The 21630-nt window shown below is 35.4% G+C and overlaps 1 protein-coding gene across 4 annotated transcripts in view; it reads right to left on the reverse strand.

Moving 5' to 3' along the window:
- The window catches only part of CHID1 (chitinase domain containing 1), a gene marked incomplete at its 5' end in the record, with an annotated part of 104032 nt that overhangs the window by 47091 nt on the left and 35311 nt on the right, over positions 1-21630 (reverse strand). For all 4 annotated transcript variants that reach the window (XM_079308956.1, XM_079308954.1, XM_079308955.1 and 1 more), the window contains 2 exons: positions 14321-14476; positions 15670-15771. In XM_079308956.1, the coding sequence (XP_079165082.1) occupies positions 14321-14476; positions 15670-15771 (258 nt within the window). The remainder of the gene's footprint in view (positions 1-14320; positions 14477-15669; positions 15772-21630) is intronic.

Below are 21630 nucleotides of genomic sequence, written 5' to 3' on the forward strand. Positions count from 1 at the left end.
ATTTAGCAAATAAAACCACACCATGTATTTGAACACTAGTGTATATGAAACATGCATAAGCTTCTCAAAAGCAAATAGAAGTCAGTGAAACTTCAAGCACTTCATGAAGAGCTCCAGTTTTTCACTGGTAGTTCAAAAGTCACTCTTTAGCATCCCAATACATAATTTACTTAAACTATGTCCTCAGAATAGATTTTTTTCTTTTGCAGACTATTCTAATGAATACTTGGATTTTGTTTTCATAAATTTTACATTTCCTAGCAATTGAAAGCACAGTTCTGCACTTCAACAGTGCCGTAACATGGGCAAATAAATAAATACATTTCATGCAATTTCTTCAGCTAGTCTCACTACTTTTCAAGTACTGCAATATTTCTATGCAACTGTGAATGATCAGCATCCTTCCTTCATCCCACTCTGTTTAACTCCTGTTTATTCCTGTCTACAATACAGATCTTTTTTTTTCAATACAAGCAAGTCAGGATGATCTAAAGTTCAGTAATAGTCCCATTATTTAATTTATATTTCCAATTTGTTTTAAGATTAACATGCTCATCTTCCCCCAAACAGATCTTGGATTCAATACTGGATGTTGATATAATCACTTTGTTTGGGAACTCTGTTTCCTTATTTGCATTAGGTAAATTACAACTCTGGCACCAGGAATGTCCTTTTTTGATGCTGGAACAGTGGGAGAAGGTTTAAGTGGCTCCAAAGGCAACACACTCACTACCTGCTTGGAGCATTCTTGTTTGAGAACTTTCTCTTTCAATGTCTCAGAGTTAAAAATATATAGAAATTGAAATTATAAATAGAACCACTTTTTAAAACTATGCTTTAGCACAAAATACGATAAAAGAAGTTGCATGAGTATGGCAAACTATCCATTAGATGAATATATAAATTAAAACATGTAGTAGCTTTGAATAAACTGCTGAAAAATCAGAGTTCAAATATCTAGCCAAAATAGAACAACTTGTAATGAGATTTACAGCACTGGTAATGATATTGGACTGTTACTTGTTTCCAGAAAAGAAGAAATCCATTAAAATGGGTCTCCAGTACTGGTACAAGACAGTATCATGCATCCTTCTCCAATAAAGATTATTCTTTCTTGGATGGACAACATTCAAAACTTTTACTCTATCAAGTAAGATAGAAAAGAGGCAAAAAAGACAAATAACTTGGAATCTATGCAAAGTAATTTCAAAGTAGATGAAAATTATAACAGCTCAGATTATCCTTGGACACATAGTTTTGAGATAACTAGCTTCTTCTACTACAATGAGGACACTGTAAAATGACTTTGGTTATAATGGAGGAAAATGCTGCCAAATAATATTGTGATGGAAGACAAAATATCAAAGGCCAACATCTTCAGAAACACATTTTCCAAAACCAAATCAATATTCCTTCTTGAACAGTATTACAGGATTGTTCTTAATAAAAGCCAAAGAAACCCACCCTACAATAAAGCAACTCACTTGACAAACTCTAAATTTAATTTCATTCTTTTCAAGGCCTTAAAAGGTCATATAATCTCTCTTTCAGTAAGCTATCAAGTAAGGCAAAGAATATTCTGATTTCCCTTTATTCTTTGCCAGTAACTGGCAACATAAAGAGAATGGGACAGAATTGCTATCCACTGGAATGCTGGAGAAAGGCTGAGTTCTCTGGCTCATTTCATGAGATGATTCTTGCATTGTCACTTGCACGATAAAAATTATCTACCTGAGCCACTGTTAGTATGAAATATATTTAGGAAGCAAAAGTTCAGTTTGCTTCCCATGAGAGTGAATTAATTTTTTTTCACCCAACAATCCTGGTAGAGATTTTGCTTGTTTAACAGGTTTCATATTTGCCATTTTTTCTCTCTGTCAAAAATCTAACCTCCACACAAATTGGAGAGAAAAGGCAAAGTGACTTAATTTATTAAGACTGTCATAGTTTATGGCTAAATATCAACAATTAGTAAGGATTTGGAGCTGCATGACACAAGGCAGGAAGTGAGTTTAATAGAGAAAACCTTTAAAAGAAATCAGAGGAATCAGGAAGAACGAGAGGAAATGTTAATCAATTAATATAAGTGACTAAATGTACATGATTAAAATAATTCAAGAAACTGGAAATAACTGAAAGCTATTTCTGGGTAAGGTGAAACACATTTTTTCCTTTAGTGGAAAGAACAGATATTCCTTCCTCAAAACAAGCAAAACAACAAAAGCACAGGCCAGCTCAGGTCTCCAGCTGACAGGCAAATATTTATTATCCTATTACTGCAGAGTGTTCTTGAATTTTGCATTACCTATATTCGCCATAGCTCAGAAAAATGCATCACAGGTTTTTTAATTTTAAATGGTATCTTTTCAATTTTAGATACAGAATCACTACAAAAGCACAAGCTGCATATTGAAATTAATTCCAAGCTGTTCTATCTGTATGTAAAATCTCAATTGTTGCCAAAGTTCAAATGTAGATCTCTTACCAGTAATACTCCTAGAAGTAAAATACATAATATTTGCTTTTCTAACAGTTCAAATAAAGAGGAACAAGTTAAATAAGCTGCTAAGTTTTCACAGTGAATAAAGTCCAGAGCACTGAGAAAGGAAATGAAAAAGAGCAGGTATAGATCTGTCAAGATTTCTGCCTTTTCACTATTATATTCCTTTCCTTTCCCTTTAGAAATATAACCATGATTTCATCTCACTAGTTAAAGGAACAGTGGAACAGTAATTCCAGATAAAGATTTTATTAATAAATTGTTAGTTTATTATTCTGTTAAACTTGGAGACATGACTACAGAAGAGTAGCCACTACATTACAACTACATTACAACTATTATTATAGTGGCAAAAAATTGAAGGAAAGAAAAGAAGGGAAAATGAGGAGATTGAGTGTGATTGCACTAGAGCATTATAGAATGGTCATCCACAATTACACTCAGTGAGGTACAACCACCTGAGGTTTAGGCAGCCTTAAAAAGATAAATGTATTAAATGCCAAGATGCTCCAAAATCTAACACCTATGGAAGATTACATGCAGAGAATCACTGCCCCACATATTGGAATAAGCAGCTGTATAAAGAAGTTAAATTCAGAATCTGAGCATTTTGCAGTAAATAAGTGCATAATTCTGAACTTATGCCACCATTTAAGGGTTTTTTTTTTTTTTTTCTTCATGGCCCAGCACCCGTGTAGAAATTGACAACCTCTTTTTTTTTTTTTTTATTTTTAAATCAAATACGACTCAGATTTATTTCTGCAAGGAATTTTTTCCCATATTTCTACAAATATTGCTAGTTCAATTTAGCTTTAACTGGCTACCAGAGAATACATATGGACTGTGGAAAGTAAAATCAGCTTCAAAACTGACATAATAGTACTGAATAAATAAATATACCAGCATTTTTCAAATTATACAGCTATATAAATGAGGGAAAGTTAATTTCAAAAGCCTTCTCTCCCCTGATCACTCTTCTTGTCTTTATATGTGATTTTGTGCCAGCTGAGGACTCATTTTCATGAACAAGTACCTTTTCATTGGATGCAGGTTTTATGTGTAAATTATGCTAAAATAGGTGAATATCAAATGTGTTTCTCATACCTACTAACAATCATAAAAAAGATTCCAAGTTGAAACTTTAATGTGAAAATAAGCTCTGGAATAAATTCGTTATCCTGTGAGCAAAAAGTTTAATTGTATAAATTAGCATATTTAAAAAAAAAAATCAGCTCAAGAAACACTTTATTACTAAAATTCAGATACCCAAGAAATTAAAGCTGCCAAAATATTTGCAGAGATTTCCTGATGGAGGTAGCAAGAGAAACATTTAAACAGCAGGTAATTTAATGTCAGGATCCAAGAAATATTCAGAACAGTGGCCAAAATATAAACAATCAAACAGCAAATAGCCCTGGATTAGTTACTACTCTAGTGGTCTGTGAACACACTCTGGAATCTGGACACCAAAAAATGGAATAAACAATTTTGGAAATAACTCATTCTTAAATTTTAAACCTTCCATAAGTATCAGAGTGCATTACACTGGGCTGCATTGGTGGTTTTTCTACACAGAATGTCCATAAATAACAGCACCAAAATTCTAAGGATAACTTCCATCAAATCTGTGTGAACAGAAACACTCTTCTATCAATTTCAAATGATAGCTGTCAACATGTAGCAGAGCAGAAGAGATGATTGTAAATTTTGTCCAATGCAAAGAAGGGAATTCTAGTAACTAAGTGCAGTGAGACAGTGAATGGAAATTATTTAAAATGGAAATCTGAGCACATGTGAAAATATACACATTAATGTAATTTGAAACAAATGGCTTCAGGTAATTTTCTTCATGTCATTTTTTTTTCCATGCTCTGAAACTATAACTACTTCTGATGACATTTATTCTTACTTACTGCAACTAAAAAACACATCTTTTCCTGCTCAAGTAAAAGATTCCTGAGTTCTTCAGAACAAATTGTTTCATCTGTTGCCACAGACTCCCTACTGTTTAAATCTATCTTCTAATGCACTTGAAGATTTTATGTTCCTAATCCACTCCTATTTAAACATCTCTTTCTCACAGTACTATGAAACAGATTCTAATAAAATACCATTTATCCTGGAAAAAACTCCTGTACATAGTAAAGGATGCCATCAGTCCTTTATTATGCAGCTTGATAACGACCATTTCACAAAAGACTAATGGCAAATGGTTTCTGTGCAAATTAACAGTGGTTTACTTTAGGCAAGCTCATCATTCAGTATCAGATTTTTTGCTTTAAAAACCCACAGATTTTCAACTATTCTTAATACATCTGCTAAATAAATGCTGCCAGTCAGCTACAGAGTTCCAGGCATAGCTTATTCTTAATATTTCTTTATGGATTTTCTCAAGGAATAATCTAGGTTTAAAAAGCAAGATGAAAACTCTTCATTTTTGGAAACAGGTTTTTAGATCAGATTGAAATGTATTGGTAGAGTTCCCTGTAAGCTTGACAAATTACCATCAGTGGTAAAGGGCTTTTTAAATTTTTTTTTAATCTGGCATGAGACTAAATTTATATTATATTTAGCAAGCACCTTAGTTTCTCCAGACTTAAATTTAACTTAGTTTTCTTAAGACTATGCTGCTTTTGGTAGACAGTTTCCATCACCACATTCATCAGGTTTCTTTCATTATGAGATTTGTGAGGAAGAATTATAAAAACAGCTAAATTACTCTTGAATATAAACCAGAAAAAGTATCCCACAGATACTGCCATACTGGCTATGCCTTTAAATGGAAGCACTGTGTTTGTTGTCCTTATCAACTCATAGCTCTAAAAATCCTAAAAATGGCATCTTCAAGCAAGGCTGACAGAGACACTGACACTTCAGATTTAAACTGTTGCAACATGATACCCATTTTACACATAAAGATGCTTATAACACTGGTTTTCAGGGTCAACTGCAAGAGAAATTACACGTGACAAACTATTTCCCATTCATCTCTAACTAGTCTACCCATTCTCCTGTCTCCTAATTCATGTTCCCAAGGATGCATGCATCAACAAAAACAGAATTGTTCAGGAGTCCTTCAATATGCTAACTCAAATACAGAAACAAAGACAGGGTAAACTAAACAAGAATGCCTGGACTCAGCTAAGACTTAGTGTCCAGAAAGTCCACTAAAATTCTGAGGAAAGTAAGCAGCAATCAAGGTGATATGAGACCCTCACATCATATTTATAACTCAAAATTGCAGTGGTGACTGCAGAGACACCATGCTCCCCTAATACTTTCCTCATCGTGCATTTTCCTTTATCCTGTATTCACTAAATAATGAGGGCTCATCAATGGCAGTTTGCAATGACCATGTTGGTTTCCCAGGTTTGGTATATAAAGATGCAGGACCCATTGATTTCTCTCCACATGTTTACAATCCACAAATGCTAAAAACTAGGACCAGTTAAAAAGATTATTATTATCAATAGACATCTTCACTTCTGCTGTCAATACTAAAATACATTCCACTTCTATATTGAGTTTGCTCAAACTGTCCAGTGTCACTTTACTATAAAAAGTAGAATCCAGTGAAATGTAACTACACATTTATCCATTAAAACACATTCAAAGTGGTGCATGAATATAGAAAGCAACATCTTTATTGACTTTTACATTTCTGGATTTATGGCTCCAAGTGAAGAGTTTACAAAGCACAGATCTCTAACCCACAACTCCATCTCAGCTGGAAATGCCTTGTTTTCTTAATTTACTGGGGCTCAAAGCCCAAGAGTGAGGGACATCTGCTTTCATTCACGGGGAAAAGAAAGAAATTGTAAAATACTAACATCTCTAATTTTGGTAAATGCAAAGAAACCCTTAAGATAAGACAATATCCTTTAGGTTTTAACCACTGTAGAAGATTGTTTCATCTACAGAACTGCAGGCACCATCTGCCATCTTCACCCCCATCCAGTATAAGAGGCTGGCAGTGGGACTATCCCCAATCTCACACAAACAGGGTCACAGAATTTAGTCTCCTCTTCAATCCTCTTGCCTGCTCACAAACATTAAAGAGGATGTACCTGCTCTAAGTCAGGCAGTGCAGTTACCTTGAACTTTACAGGAAATACCACTCTAGAGGCATTTTCTTTTTCCTCTCAAACCTTAAGGACAGGTAAATAACAAAAGGCAGAAGCTACTTACAAAAGGTTTACAAAGATGTAGTATATGGAGAGATTTTAACTTTTTTCAAAGACAGTTTTTTCTAAAATAGTGTAACAAAATCAACCTTCAGTTTAAACAAGAAAATTACAAACATAAAACTGTAAGAAATGGTTAACTATATGGGTATACATGGTAACAAAAGTATATATTTAGGATATATTTTGGGCATATGCTTGAAAATTTCGTTGAATTTCCAAATAACTAAATTGCAATAAATTTCATAATACTGTATTTTTAGTAGACATAGTATCAAAGTCTGCCTGGATTTCCATTTTAGCCATGAACAACACTGAATTCCACCAACATTCTGAAATGCAACTCTCCTATTTTTAGAGCACAAAATCTAAAAACTTAGTCTAAATTAAAATTTATTACTCAACATTTTTAGATCCATTTTCCTAATGTGGGCATGAATTAATTTAGGGTGGAAAAACCCTACTCTGTTTGCTGACATAACTAATATACTGAAACAGCTCATAAAATCATAAAGAAAAAAAATTTTGGACATTGTACCACTACTGAATATTATCCCCAGAAACCTTATTCAATTATCTGCTGTATAATTCAAAGTATAAACAAGCTGTTTGCACAAATCAAAAGCTGTTAATGTTGTGGAACACACCTGCACTTCCATTACTTCAAAGACTGTATAGCTATATGCTCCATTACTATTTCCTGTAAGTATTACTTCAAGGCTTCAGAGCTATTCCTAAACCTTATATATTTCCACACTGGCTCTTCACTTGGTTATTGAGTCCTTCTGTTGGTAATTTGATCACTCTGAATACTTTGCTGCTGTGATTGCTACTTTTCTCTGGAATTGCAATAAACATGCACATTTATTCTTGCCCTCTGAAATAACTGTGCACAAAAAAAAAAAGTCTTGAGAAATGTAACATTCTTTTTAGAGACATCGTTTCACAGCCATATGCAAAGAATAATGTTTTGTAACTTTACCTTATTTTCTTTTTTCATCATACTGTTTTAGAGCATTGTGTCAAAATGAAAGGAAGCGCTTAGGTTGTGCAATTCCACCTATATCAAACTCCCAGCTCACATCAGGATGGAACTTTTACAATAAAAACTAGCACCATGCTTTAGTCTGCACCGTGGAGCAGTCTCAGAGTGCATTAAACTGATGCTTTTTTTGGATGAAACAACTGGAGCAGCACTCAAACTGCTAATGAGTTCCAGCTCATAGGACCAGACCAGAGTCACTGCAAAGGAAAAGGCCCCAAAGACTCAGTGTAAGCCCTGGGTCCCCAGCACCACTTTTGTGCCAGTCAGCTTGACAGCTTACACATAGCCAAGTAATGAAGACATAACTTCACTAAAAAAGGAAAAAAGCCAAGAGCTGTGCTTTATCAGGGAGTACTCTGTTTCAGAGCTTGCTAAATAAAGTTTTGAAAATGGTGCTCTTTAGCAAATGAATGAGTATAGAGTTGTCTGCCTATAAATTCAACCAACTGAAATTACATTTGAGTTTCCAAGAAAGTTAATTTCAACTTTCAAATCTATGCTGATGATATATAGATCAGTTTCAACAAGCCTGTAGAAATTTATAGAGAAACTTGATTTTACTTCTGACTGCTTCCCCAACAATCATGGCAATTCAGTAGACTGAACAGATTAATGTTAAAATTAGATAATGAGGACTGAAAAATCCATTTAAGATCTGAAAAAATCCAAGCTACTCGTTTTTAAAAGAAAAGTTTGACTGCTAAAAAATCCCCAAGCATACACTACACATCAAACAATGCACCTCCTTGAACAAAATACAAATGACCTCACTACTTCCAGTTTCCTAGTAAAGAGAATAGGCAACCAATCTAAAACTCCAGGATCTGTACTTTTTTTTTTTTTGTTACTTTGGGAAAACAGGGCATCAAAGAGTCTCCCTGTTCAGGAATAAGAGGGAAATATATCCAGGTGTCTGGAGCCAATATTTTAGTCCATGTATCCATGTCACTGGTGGGTAGGTCCCAGTGTAGCTGATAAGCTTCAGCCAGGTTGCTGTCTTTTGGCTCCAAATGAGGATGCCTTGCCTTCAGAATCTGTAGATTCCCAAAGGAATCCATATTGCACACAGTCCAACAAGTGAGCACAGTGCATTGACCCAGCTCTAGGTATGAAGTCACTAAGCATTTTCAGGAGGCCCTTTTCACACTCATTCCCAACTGAATTGCAGTGGAACTGAACACAAGGAGTATCTTGTGAGGGACAGCCAGCACTGGGCAAAATTAATGATTATCCTTTCAGCACTGAGCTTGAGAGAAAATGGGGCAATGGGAGCAAAGGGATTCACAGTGGAGTGATCTGAATACATATATGGTGTCATCTGTTCTATATTCTTTGTTAATCATCATGTATCTGAAGAGATTCAGTCAGAGCTAGGACTGCCTTTAGGTCCAACATTAGTGGTCTCACAAGCCCAAAGAAAGCTACCAAAGCAACGAGTTTCTTTCACCTTACACAAGCACAAACACCCACTTGCAAATCTAGGCACATAAGTAAATTTACCTTACAGCAAATGTTTCTGGCTCTTAGTTTTGAATCACAGAACTATTTTTCCTAATTTCATCATGCTAATGGTTAGAGTACAACAAGACAGTAAAGAACAACATCCTTATTATTTTTTTCAATATTTGATTGCCTAAATATTGCCTGTAGCAAATTTACTGCTAAAAAACACCATGGGAGACAGAGAAGAGCAAATTGTACAGTATTATGCCCACCATTTAAAATGTATATCACAACTGGCCAGTGTTTTTAAAGCAGATGCACTGAGATATACACATTTACCCACAGCCAATGTCACAACTGAACCTGAAGACCAATCATTTGCTTAATAAATAAAAGCCACCTTTCCCTCATTTCAAAAGAAATAAGAATGTGTTTTACATAAAAAAAAATTATAACAGTTTTTTTATTTATCATCACAAGGTAAATTTGGACAGTCTGAAATATGACCCATAATTTTACATTGTAAGATGTTCTATCTACCTTACATGAATTAACTAGTCTTACACTTTCAGCTAACTGCTCAATCTCACCTTTCATTCCTAAAAGGAGAGACAGATATACCACAGAAGAGACACATACCAGGATATTTCAGAGGGAATTTAATGGACAAAATTTTTGAAACACTCCTGTAATATTCTGACATCTGTAATATAGAAATAATTTCTGATTCCAGGCCCAATTGTAACTTCTTCCTACCACTGCCATGATTTTACCATCTGACCCAGCAGTACAATTTAAGAAGAAACAGCTTAGCAGTTTCTTCAGTAAAGAGGAGAGGTGAACAACAGATCAAGCTGTTCAGTCCTACAAAGCTAATGGGTAGATTGGCTTATTTGAAATATTAGTATCTCCCCAAAATCCCATGAAGTATGAACAAAATTGATTAAATCAGGGTACAGAATCCTGGCATACAGGAAAGTAATAGAAATCCTGAGATAATTACAGCACAAAGAGAAATGCTGTAAAAGCTTTGCAGCTTCAAGAGTAAAAGAGTTCCTGGCACAAGCTTTTTGCTAACTTCTGTAAGACAAAATCATGAGTCACAGTTGGCCCAAATATTAAACTGCTGCTTATGAAGACACTGCCATGATAATTCAGAGAAAAAGTTCACCTCTAACTGTTTCTAAGTACCACATTTTATGTGGTATTTACAGAATGGCAGGCAGCCAATGAAACTCTCAGTAGAACTCTGCATCCTCATATAGATTACAAACCATCTTATTTTGTATCTCTGAACAGCACAATGCATTGTAAAATTAGTTTCTCCCTTGCTTCAGCTGACAATTTATTATATCAATCTTCTTAAATGTTTAAAATTAACATAAAGGTCCTCATTCAAATTACGTTAAATGAAAGGTAAGCACCCACATCATAGTTTGAAAATAATGGAGTTATTCACATATCTATTTTCAATGGCTACACTTGGCACAAAAGCAACTCAAATGCAGAATACATTCAAAACACAGAGCCAACTGGAACATTATAGATTGTATCTTCCCTCTTTCAACATTATACAAAAAAAAAAAAAAAAGGACAAAACATCATTATCACATGAAACTTAGCAGGGAATTTTGATTTATTAAAGGTAAGTGACACCATTGCCACATGACACATGATAGCCTTTGATTTATATTGCTTTTAATCACAGTTAGGAATGAAGTTTATCAGTTCCCTTTTGGCCTGGGTCATAATGGATGTAGATTTTAGATGGCATGGAATGAAAAACACCATTAAACTGCTGTGTAACCTCCCATGAGAAGGCAAAACAAAACTGCAACTGAAATGTAATGTCCCAATGATTAAGAGAGATTTTGTAGAACAGATAGCTAAAGGCAGAAAAAGTACATTGGAAGGGAGAAGCTCTTTAGATTGAGAGGCCTGCTGACCACTGCAGGTCTCAAAAAGGACTCAAAGGTAAAGATCTCTCAGAAAGGCTAACCAATTTCTTCAGCTTCAGAGTATACTGAAAAACCAAGACATACACTTGTGAGGTGAAGAGGAAATACTTTCAGGTCACAGTATCAACAGAGGATATGCTGGAACAAGGTGATCACTAGAAAAGCAAGTCAGCAGCACCAGATGGTTATGTTCTGACAGGATTTTAGTACAGTAGAAAGTTAGAATGACTGCATCTCTGCATCTTAACAATTCAGACACCTGATTCTTGACAGCCAGAGGGAAGAAATCATTGCCAGAAGCACTGCAGATCATTTGGAGAATCACAAACAGAACACCTTTGTTTCCAGGTTAGTAGTTCACAAAAATTATGTCACAATGAAATTATACACAGAAATGCAGCTTCCCTGCAGCTACCCAAACATTACTTGGTTCATTAAAGCACCAGAAAGTGCTGTAATCTCTGTGATTGACTCATTGTATTAATAAGGAATAATTGTGGCTGGGCTTTATGAAATAAATTGTTACTGCAAATATAAATTGTAGTTCCCATTGTAACAACACCCAAGGACAAACTTCATTGTGGTGCTGTAAGAGAAAAATTGTTTTCATTTCATTTAATCTTGAGATGTATCTATATAGACATACATACAGGTAAACATATACATATATAACTATTACTTCTTATGGTGTATATGAAGGAAACAGGATATTAAATGAGAAGGTTGTCTATCTTTGCAAGTACTTCTACCTTTAGATTCTATTCTGCAATAAAAAAAACACTGCCAAATAATATGCTAAGCAAATAGGAATTATATTTTAAGTTATTTTATGAATTTCTGGACTGAAAAAAATATGTAGTCAACGAAATCTGCCTATGTTCAGCATCTCTTTCCATCACGTAATTCCTACCCTAAAGAAAAATAAATGAGAGCAGCATAGATTTCTGCATTCTGCATGCAATTCTATGTCTACACTTTACTAATAATCAATTAAGGTGCATAAGAAATTGACATCAAACAGCTTGAGATACACCGTTTGCCACTGAATCTTGTAATTCTCCATCTCTCTTCTTAAAGAGGATCAGATTCCAATGAATATGTTTCAACAAGAAATTGTGCACCTTACTGTGTGCCAAAGAGCACTGACATGCTGAAGACTTGTACTTGCAATAAATTTCAAATGCAAAAACTTAAGCAGAAAATTACAACAAAGAAGTTGACACACACCAGACTGCACTTAACTGAATAGACTTTGAATTCATTTTAGTACCAATACTTTAGCTCAGCTTCACTATCACTACAACATACAGACAGTACCTTAAAGATGAAATTAATCAGTCCTTCAGCACTTTTTGCTGGTCAAAGGACTTCCTTACAAATGGCCTGAAACCAGTTAAATGGCGGCAAGCTTATTTTACACTTAAACCCCCTTTTTTTCTGTTTTCTTTATGTCAGAAGTTTGGCCTATTTTGAAGCTATTTTACCTTGAATGTATTCTACTTTTACATTAAGACATGACATATACACCTGTGGATGCTTAGAGCTATATTTCTGAAAAAATAAACATAACCATTGACCAACAGGCAACACAGCAAAGAGAAAATTGATGTGTTTTATGTATAAATTCAAAGCCTCTTAAAGACTTTGTCCAGAACCTTGCTTCTGACAAATATCTGGAAAACTTCAATCTTATGATCTGTCAGTAAAGAATGTGTTAACAGAACCATACTGTGCACCAGTATCCTACATACAGGTAAATAGCCTCTTTCAGTAAAACTTAAAGTAATCATATATGACTCTTGGTTAGGATATTTTTTGCCATTAATTAAAAAGCAGCATGAGTTAATACTATAATATATAGACCAGAAAAATCTATGAAAAGTAGATGCTATCCTAGAAACTTAATGTCAAAAGTTGCTGTTCAGAAAAAAAGTAACAATTTTTTATTCTGCTACACTGTACTTGCAAAAGGAGCTACAAATATTACAGTGAAGCTACATAATTTTGCTGAGCTTGTATAATTAGGTCTGTAAATCAAGAGTGCTTTGACTATTGAGTATTCTTCCTGACTAATCACCACCACTATTTTTACAGAAGTCATTCTGGAATACTTGCTAAATACCTTTTACTGTAAACAATGGCTTTATTTTCCTTTTTTATGTTATTCAATCAGATTCAGAGATCAGCACTGGAAGAAAACTGTGTCTGCAGTATTATATCCCTGCAAAGAGCAAAGGAGAAGCAGGGAGAGAGCAGAAGCAGGTGGAACAATAACAGAGTGTTTGAGTAACTGTAGGCATGGACACAAAAAATTCAACTTTACCTTACACAGTCTACTTCACTATTTCAGTGTCTAAACAGCAATTTGTTATAACACTCAAATTTAATGGGGTAATGAACTTAGTAATCTGTGAAAGTGAGGAAAGTCACCTTGTGTGCTTTAGGTTTGTTTCTACTGGGCTTTATTCTGTTCTATAATTTAATAACAAATTTCTGAACAAACCTGATTTTCCTATCAAATTCACTATGTTTTTCTTGTTTTTCTACTGGCTTGATGTACCATACCCTGACTGTATTTCTGCAAAGCTCACTGTTATTAAAGGTGGTTATTACCCAAAAGTAAAAACAACCATTTTCCTCTGAGAATCAATATAAAATTTCAAGCTGGCTTTGGAATATTTCCCTTTATCTTGTTATAGATCTTTGTCTCCAGGTGAGCTTATTGCAGCATTTTCTACCAAAAAGAAACTTGGTTGCATATTGTTGTTGGAAACCAGTAACAAATTTCAAAATAGCAGGTAACAACTTCAGAAGCTGAGAGAAAGAATCATTAGGACAACTGCAGGAACCCCCAAAATGATACAGAGCCTAAGAGAATACTGCTGAATATTTTTAACACAAAGATGGCAACCTGCATGTACAAGCATGAATAGAGGACAGAGGGAAAACTACACAAACCATTTTTGCATAAGAGCTCTGACAGGATAACTGTGCCATCTATCTGCATTTCTGTACAGGGAAGAGGAGTTACAGGTCTTATTCTAACTGGTGAGCTACTCTGTGCAGATTTATCACTTTTGCCATTTTTGTGTTCTAATTCATCCATAATTCTAAACAAGAACACTTGTGAAATTCTAATTTTTGTGAGAATATATCATACAGAAGTACTTAATATCCAGAGAAGTCATACCTGCTGCCAAGGATTGGCTCCCCAGAGGTTCCCAAAGCAGAATAGTCCATGCCATAGAAATTCAGTCCTAAAAGTATTTTCTTCCTCCATTTTGAATCAGGATCCAGTAGTTCAACACAAGCTCGTACCCAGGGAAGGGGGGAATTTGGACCAGGTCTGTCAAGTTAGCAAAAATTAAACAGATCAGAAAAAGTTCATACTTAGCCTTCTCTTTTTGACCAGTTTAATTGTAAAGAGCAAATTATGACACAGAAAAAAATCAGTGAAGATGACCCTACAATTCTATGAAGGTTAAATGCACATTCTTCAGTAGTTTGAAGTGCTGATACACAAAATATGATTCCCCATTCCTGACTTTTTGATTCAATTCTAAGGAGAAGGGACAGAGAATTTCTTCCTAGGGGTAAGGAAACGTTTCCCCTTTCCATTGTTACTGGGCCTTGCACAATGTGTATGCTATAATTCAAAACTCTGTATGACTTCAGTTTTTTTCCTCAACGTTTTTACTGCAAGCTGGGAAAGTATACTGGGACAAAATCTACCATTTACTTGCAGCAGGAACTATAAAATTACTGACTGGTAAGAAAGACAAGTTTCAATGATTGTGTATTTATGGGAAAAACCTACAAAGTACCTAACAAAAAGCTACATGAAGAAAAAGAGTATAGCCTTTATACAGAGCAATTGAATTGTCATGTATGCAACATCAGGATATTGTGCTCATTCCATTGCTACCTCACTGGAGAGAAGAGCAGGCTGTCTCTCAAACACTAACATCACTCACTAGCATGGTAACAGGAAGAGTATATCCCAGTCTTACAAATATCAACATCTGCTACTCCCTAATAATTATCTGCCTCAAAGTCTTCATGCTACCTGTGCCATTAAAAGTCAACATGCTGATACAGCAGAGCAATGTTGCTGGGAACTGTGCTTATATTTAAAGGCAAATGATGTATCAATTGTTTAAAGCTGATTTGTTTGACAATGTTATTATTAGTAGATTATTAGTGTACCTATCCTGCAGAACTGGGCTAAATAACTCAAAACAAAGAACCTGGCCTGGAAAAGTGTGTCAGATCATAATTTTAAAGGATGCCTTTTTAGCTGGAGTACAAAGTCTTTCATAATATCCAAACCCTTGATATACATTGCTGTTAAAAATGTACTGAGTTATCAGCTTCTGGAAAAATAGTCTATTTTAATTACTAATCAAGAACTTTAGTATCATACAAGTACAAAGCACTATCCACTTTTCTAGAAAAAAATGAACTTGTACTACAGATTTGACAGACCTAAGTGAGAATCAGCTCCTTCAAAGATCTTTCTGATGTCAGAGGGAGTCTTACCGATGAGGTGCTGAATAGTCGTAAGTCATGAGACTGAAGCTGTCGATTGCTGAGGCCAACTGATCAAATTCTTTCTTTGTGAACATTCCAGGCTGGTTGGTCCTTTCAAAACAAAGCAAAACAGAAACAGGAAGACATAAATTATTACAACAACCAGGCTTATTCTCTCCTTTGGGTTTCATACCAATTGATCACATAGGAAAAATCTTTCATTTTGAGGTGGCAAAAATAAATAAAACAGGTATTTCAGTGCCATTTTTGTAAGAAACAGCTAAAAAAAAAAAAAATTCAATGCTGTGTAGGTGGCCAGTAGAAAGAATCATACTTCCAGAGCATACTTACCAAAGAAAAATTTCCAGTATGGCTACAATTGTGATTATAAATGCTGTGAACTAAGCAAATTGCCTTAGGTAGCAATCAATTGAACTCTAAAAGCTTTTACAAAACCTTTAATTGCTTGGGTTGTTGAACTGATTTTGACACTTACAAAACTAAGTTCTCTGAGGCATACTTAAATAAATGGATGGGTGCAGCTGTTAATAGAAAAATATAAACCAAAGGTAATTTTTTATTACCCTCAAAAAGAATAATTTCAGTTTATACCATATTTAAGAAAGAAAACATGTTTTCTTTAGAAAAAAACCAGATCCATTTCTTTGTTTGGGCAGGAAAGATTAAAAAAGAAATCCAATCTATGACATTTTCTAGACAAAAGTTGAGTTATGCTTTCAGCATATCTTGGTATGCAATACAGAAATACATTCTTCCCCTCTTTTTCTGCTTATTCTTGACTTACAAAATATAGACCTGGATTAATATCTACCTTATCTTCATATAAGGGAGAGGAGGTGTATATTTTGTCTGTTTTGGACTCAGAGAGGCTATTGACTTCCTTCAATCATTCCAGATGGAAACAATTAATTCTCAAAAATTGCCTGAAAACATTGAATCTCTTTCAAAGAGAATTTGAACTTCAAAATAGCAGCACAAACAGCACAGTAGGCAACATAAGGCAACCTTAATCACATTGCAAAGATGGGATGGGACTAAAATGGAGAAGCTACTGCCAGAAGAACTCTGTCCTCAACCATAAGCCTCTGAAGCATATCAACACAAAACAAACAGGTAGAGAAGCAGGATATTGTCCAAATAATCTGAGACAGCAGTGTACATAGGGGGACATTGCAAAAGAAAAGAAAACAGGAAAAAATGTAATTTAACAGCTACAAAGTCTGTGGTACATCTCTGCCATTTAAGAGACAGACTTACAGGACTGTACAAGATTCCTCTAGAGAGCAGAGGGGAGAGACTGGAGAATCTAGACTTTCCCAATTGTATCAGAAACTACTATTTGATGTAGAAATTAGAAGCCAAGCCTTGTCTAGGCAAGGTGTACTTTTAAAACCACTCACGTTCCATCTTAAATGTAAAGACCAAAAAGAAGCTCAGTGACAGATGCAAGTAATAAACAGAAAAATCACATATTTTGACCTTCATCCCTTTTGGATCAGTGTGCAAATTCTACATCCAACAATATGTGCTGCCTGGATCACCAGAGCATAACAATGTTCATTTATCAGTTCACAAGGACTCTCTGTGTTCCACTGCATAAGGAAAGAGGCGAACAAAATGCAGGTTACAAAGTAGGGCAGATTAAATCACATAACATGCCTGTCGGGTTTTCAGAACCAGTGATATACTGGTCACAGGAAGGAGAAATCCCATTCTTTTCCTTCAAGGTTTGTAACAAATTTTTAACAAATCTTCACTTCTGAATCCTACTGATGAACCTCAGGTTTTTTTACAGTCATCTGCTTGTGATGTACTGGAATTGCAAACTACAGTTATTCTACAAGAATTAAAATAATAAATACATCTTTGAAACAATGTCATGGCAACTTGGATGTCTGTAGGCAAAGCAATTTCCCAATGCAAACTCCATCAAAACACATTTGCAGTAAATTGATTGTGATTACTCTTGAAGGGAAAAACATAAAAAGTAATTATAATGTGTATTAGATATTAGGGCAAGTTGGATTGCTTTATAGATTTAGCCAGGTAGTACTTTAATGAAATTTGCATGTGTAACTTAGGAAGAAACCCACAGGTTAAATTGTATATTGCCATAATTTTCTCCAAAGCAATTTTGTAACTCAACTACTTTTGTTACAAAGGAATGCCATCTGAGCAATAAGGGCACAAACTTCCAACTTGGAACAACCCCAGCAGCATTAAATATCCTTTGTCCATTAATGCATAGTGTTAAAACAGCAGCACTCTTCAAAAAAAAAAGCACTACTCACCAGTTCAATGAGTACCACCAGTCAGCTTTGCTCTAGTCAAGCACTCTGTGAAACTCCACTGAAACAAAACTGGAAACTCCACTGGACTATTTGATTCATGCCTTTAGAATTGTTCTGAGTCAAGAAAACTGGCACTCAAGGATAAAAATTAAATATTTTTTCAACAGGTATTATTCTTCAAATTTGAGGGTTTTCAGTCATTCTGATATTTATGTAAACTTAACTCAAGGGCAGGTATGTTCTACTGACTACTTGGTTGAGAAATACAGCACAAAAAAGTCAGGAAACTTGGCACAGAATATGCAAAGTCCATGAAAGCAATACTTTCCAAGCCTAAGTCAAAAGCTTGTCATTCTTCCAGACTTTGAATACCATCTCCAAAATAGTCAGTGAAGTGGCAGAAACTTCATCATCATTTATTAGCTCTGTGCAACATACACAGAATCATCAAATCTACTGAGTTGGAAGGGACACACAAGGATCACAAAGTTCCAACTCCTGGCCCACCACAGGACAGCCCTGACAATCTCCCCACGTACCTGAGAGTATTGTCCAAACATCTTGAACTCTGTCAGGCTTGGTGCTGTGACCACTTCCCTGGGGAGCCTGTTCCTAACCACCCTTTGGGTGAAGAATCTTCTCCTAAGGTTTCAACTTCCATAAAGAGCAAAAAAAAAGAGCCTGTATTTAGAGTTTACCCTAGTTTGCTAAAATGCTCAAGCCTAAATTCCACTGTTTTGGAGAGAATTCAGCATAACTTAACCAGTTTGCTAAATATTTCCAGTCTGCTAAACTGGGACAGACTCCACTTTCACTTGGGATTTTTTTTTTAACATGGCTTGTTTAATTGTAAAACTTTACAAAAAAGATTAAGAGACACTGCTGAAGGAGTGGCAAGACCAACAATTGAGTTTGCTCTCCAAATCTGCTCTTAGAACTTTCACTGGACTTGAGCAACCCAGGGCTCCTCCCAGCCCACTTGCAAAATCAGACCCAAACTCTTCTCTCAAGATTGTGAAACCCTCCCAGAGCTGGGAGAAGGATAATGATGCAGGAGGGGTGGAGAAGAAATGGAGACAGGATGGAGAAAGGATGCCCTGGGTGGCATAGCTGGTACCCCATCAATCCTCAGCCTTGGAGCTCCAGCTCCCTGGATTGTCCCATGCCAGGACTCACTCCCTGGGGCAGCACTGTTCCATGGTGCAGGGAGACTGGGGAGGTCACACAAGTGATGAGCCTGGTGACACTGCCCTGACCCTACTGGAGCACAGGGCACTGGGATGAAACCAGTTTCAGCTATGAATATCCTCAAAGGGTTGAAATCCCCTAGCATTCCTGCTAGCATCAACTGTTGCTATTCAGCATCCATGGGAGTTTTCAGTAATTTGGATTGAACAAAATACATGAACGTGAATTATAATCAACTAAAAATCTGAAATATATAAGTTGAATCTACAACCAAGTCTGCTCCTCTGAGTCAACCTCAATGAAACAGCCACTAGGAAGAAAGGAATTACAAAAGGACATGACTGTTTTCTCTGGGATTGCTGAAAACCATTGCCTTACACTATTAAAAAGAACCATAATTTTATTTTAAAAATCTGAGATATTTGACAGTTCTCTACTATTAAATAGGCGTTAAACTTATTCAGGCAATGTCTTGTAGTTGCAGGTTTGGTTTGCACTATTATTGAGAAAGCACTGGGGGTTTTAGCCCCTTTCAAAGCAGTTTCAATGTGGCAGTGCAATATTATGCCTCAACCTATGCAACCAGACATTATGTTGTATTTTTATGTCTTCTTTACACAATATGATTTCCACGTTTTCATGAAAGAGCTTCTCTGGCAATGATAAATGCACTCATGAAAAGCAAATGCAAAGCTAGAAAGAGTGTTCAGATTTGAGTCATCACTCAACCTACTTTTCTGATTGATAATTCAGGATCCAAAAATTCATCTTATACTTCATGGTCTACTTTCAGTACAGGATATGTGGTTTTGCCTGGCAAGCACATTTGAGGCAGGGGAAATACCTCAGCAAGACTATACCAATGCAAAGTATGAAGTGCATAAACAAATCTCCATAAGAAAAGACATCAAAACTGTGACAGGTATCAGTTCTGTTGCTTAAAGAGTGACTTAAAAATGCTCAGACACTGGTAATGAGGATGATATAAAATTCCAGTAAAAGGAAAATCAAATTGTATCCTCTAAATTATGTAATTAATATTTTAAACTAACGCTTTGTGGTGAATGTGTTTTTCTTACTGTTGAAAAGGAAAAGCATCTCTCAAAGAAATGATGCTTTATTTTTTCTACTTTCTGGTTTAAAACCACTGTTAATATGGAATGATATTTATCCTGTGTTTCTCAATTTTCTGTTTTCTAGGAAAATCTGTAGGATTATATTTCTAAAATACCAGCCAAATGTAAACACTCATTTAAATTCCCTGCACCAACAAGACTTTCTAATGGAGACAGTATCTATTCTTTATGGTATTTTAAAATACGTATTAAAATGTGTAAGAAATATGGAATTAGCTCTGGAATTAATCTTAAAAGTGTCTGTCACTCCTGCTCAACATTTAAGGAATAAGGCTCCGTACAACAGGAATTCAGAGAAATCTCTACAAAAACTCTATAAGTAGAAATTATCAGTTCAGGGAAATGATTAACACTAAGGACACAAAACAGAGCATGGGACTGCTGTGTGTGGAGAAAGGGGGTGAAAGAACAAAACCACACAGCAAAGAGAAAATGAGAGTTTTCCTTTCCAGTTCATTGCTGTTTTACCTTAAGTGGACATCTTTTATTCTGTGACATATTTAGCTTTTAACAAACAGTAAAGAAGCTGCTTTACACAACAGCCACAGAAATGCTTCCCGTTAAAAGCCTCAGGAATACAACATAATATCTACAAGTTCTCCCCTTCAAGTAAGAGAGCAATGGCAACCTGGCAGAACTCACAGAACGATGATTCCCCTGAGAGCATAAGTCTTACTTGCACACATTCCTGAGAATTTGTCAACATTTCCCAATGGCATGCTGCCACATGTATATAAAAAAATTCCTATTATGGGCACAACATCACAGACTTGAAAGAAACTACCTGCTTTCCTTGGTATTTCCACATACATAGCTTAGAATTCCACAGCCTCTTTTTGCTATTTTATCTTTCCATATCTAAAATAAATGTAGAGGGGTTTGTTTCACAGCCTGGAAGGTTTATTACCCGAATCTTCCAAATTACATACAGTCATACATCTCAAAAATCCTTTTAATGCTCTACTGATAAGTATTTTTGTAAGGTTTTGAGTTTGTAGTCTTTCATATTGAAAGACTGGAAAAAATACTTCAGCAATGAAAGCTGCTTTCATTTACCTTCAAATGAATCTACATTCTCAATTACTTCTTGTCTCACTACAATTACTCTCAAAATGAAATAAGAAGAAAAAAGGTCTTTTAACTGACTGCTATTCCCTGCAAGTTCAAACTGCATTCTTGCAGGGTTACCTCACCTTCACCCTCTTTATAAAAGAGAAGTTTCCTATATCCTCATCTTTGAATAGCCTTCATAATGGAAAACTGATTGATTTTCTGTTTCCACTATGATTCTATTTCAGATGTCAGCTGCTCAGTAATGACTTAATTTTCTTGTC

The sequence above is a fragment of the Erithacus rubecula genome (assembly GCF_903797595.1).
Source record: "Erithacus rubecula genome assembly, chromosome: 6".
NCBI classification, from domain to species: Eukaryota; Metazoa; Chordata; class Aves; order Passeriformes; family Muscicapidae; genus Erithacus; species Erithacus rubecula.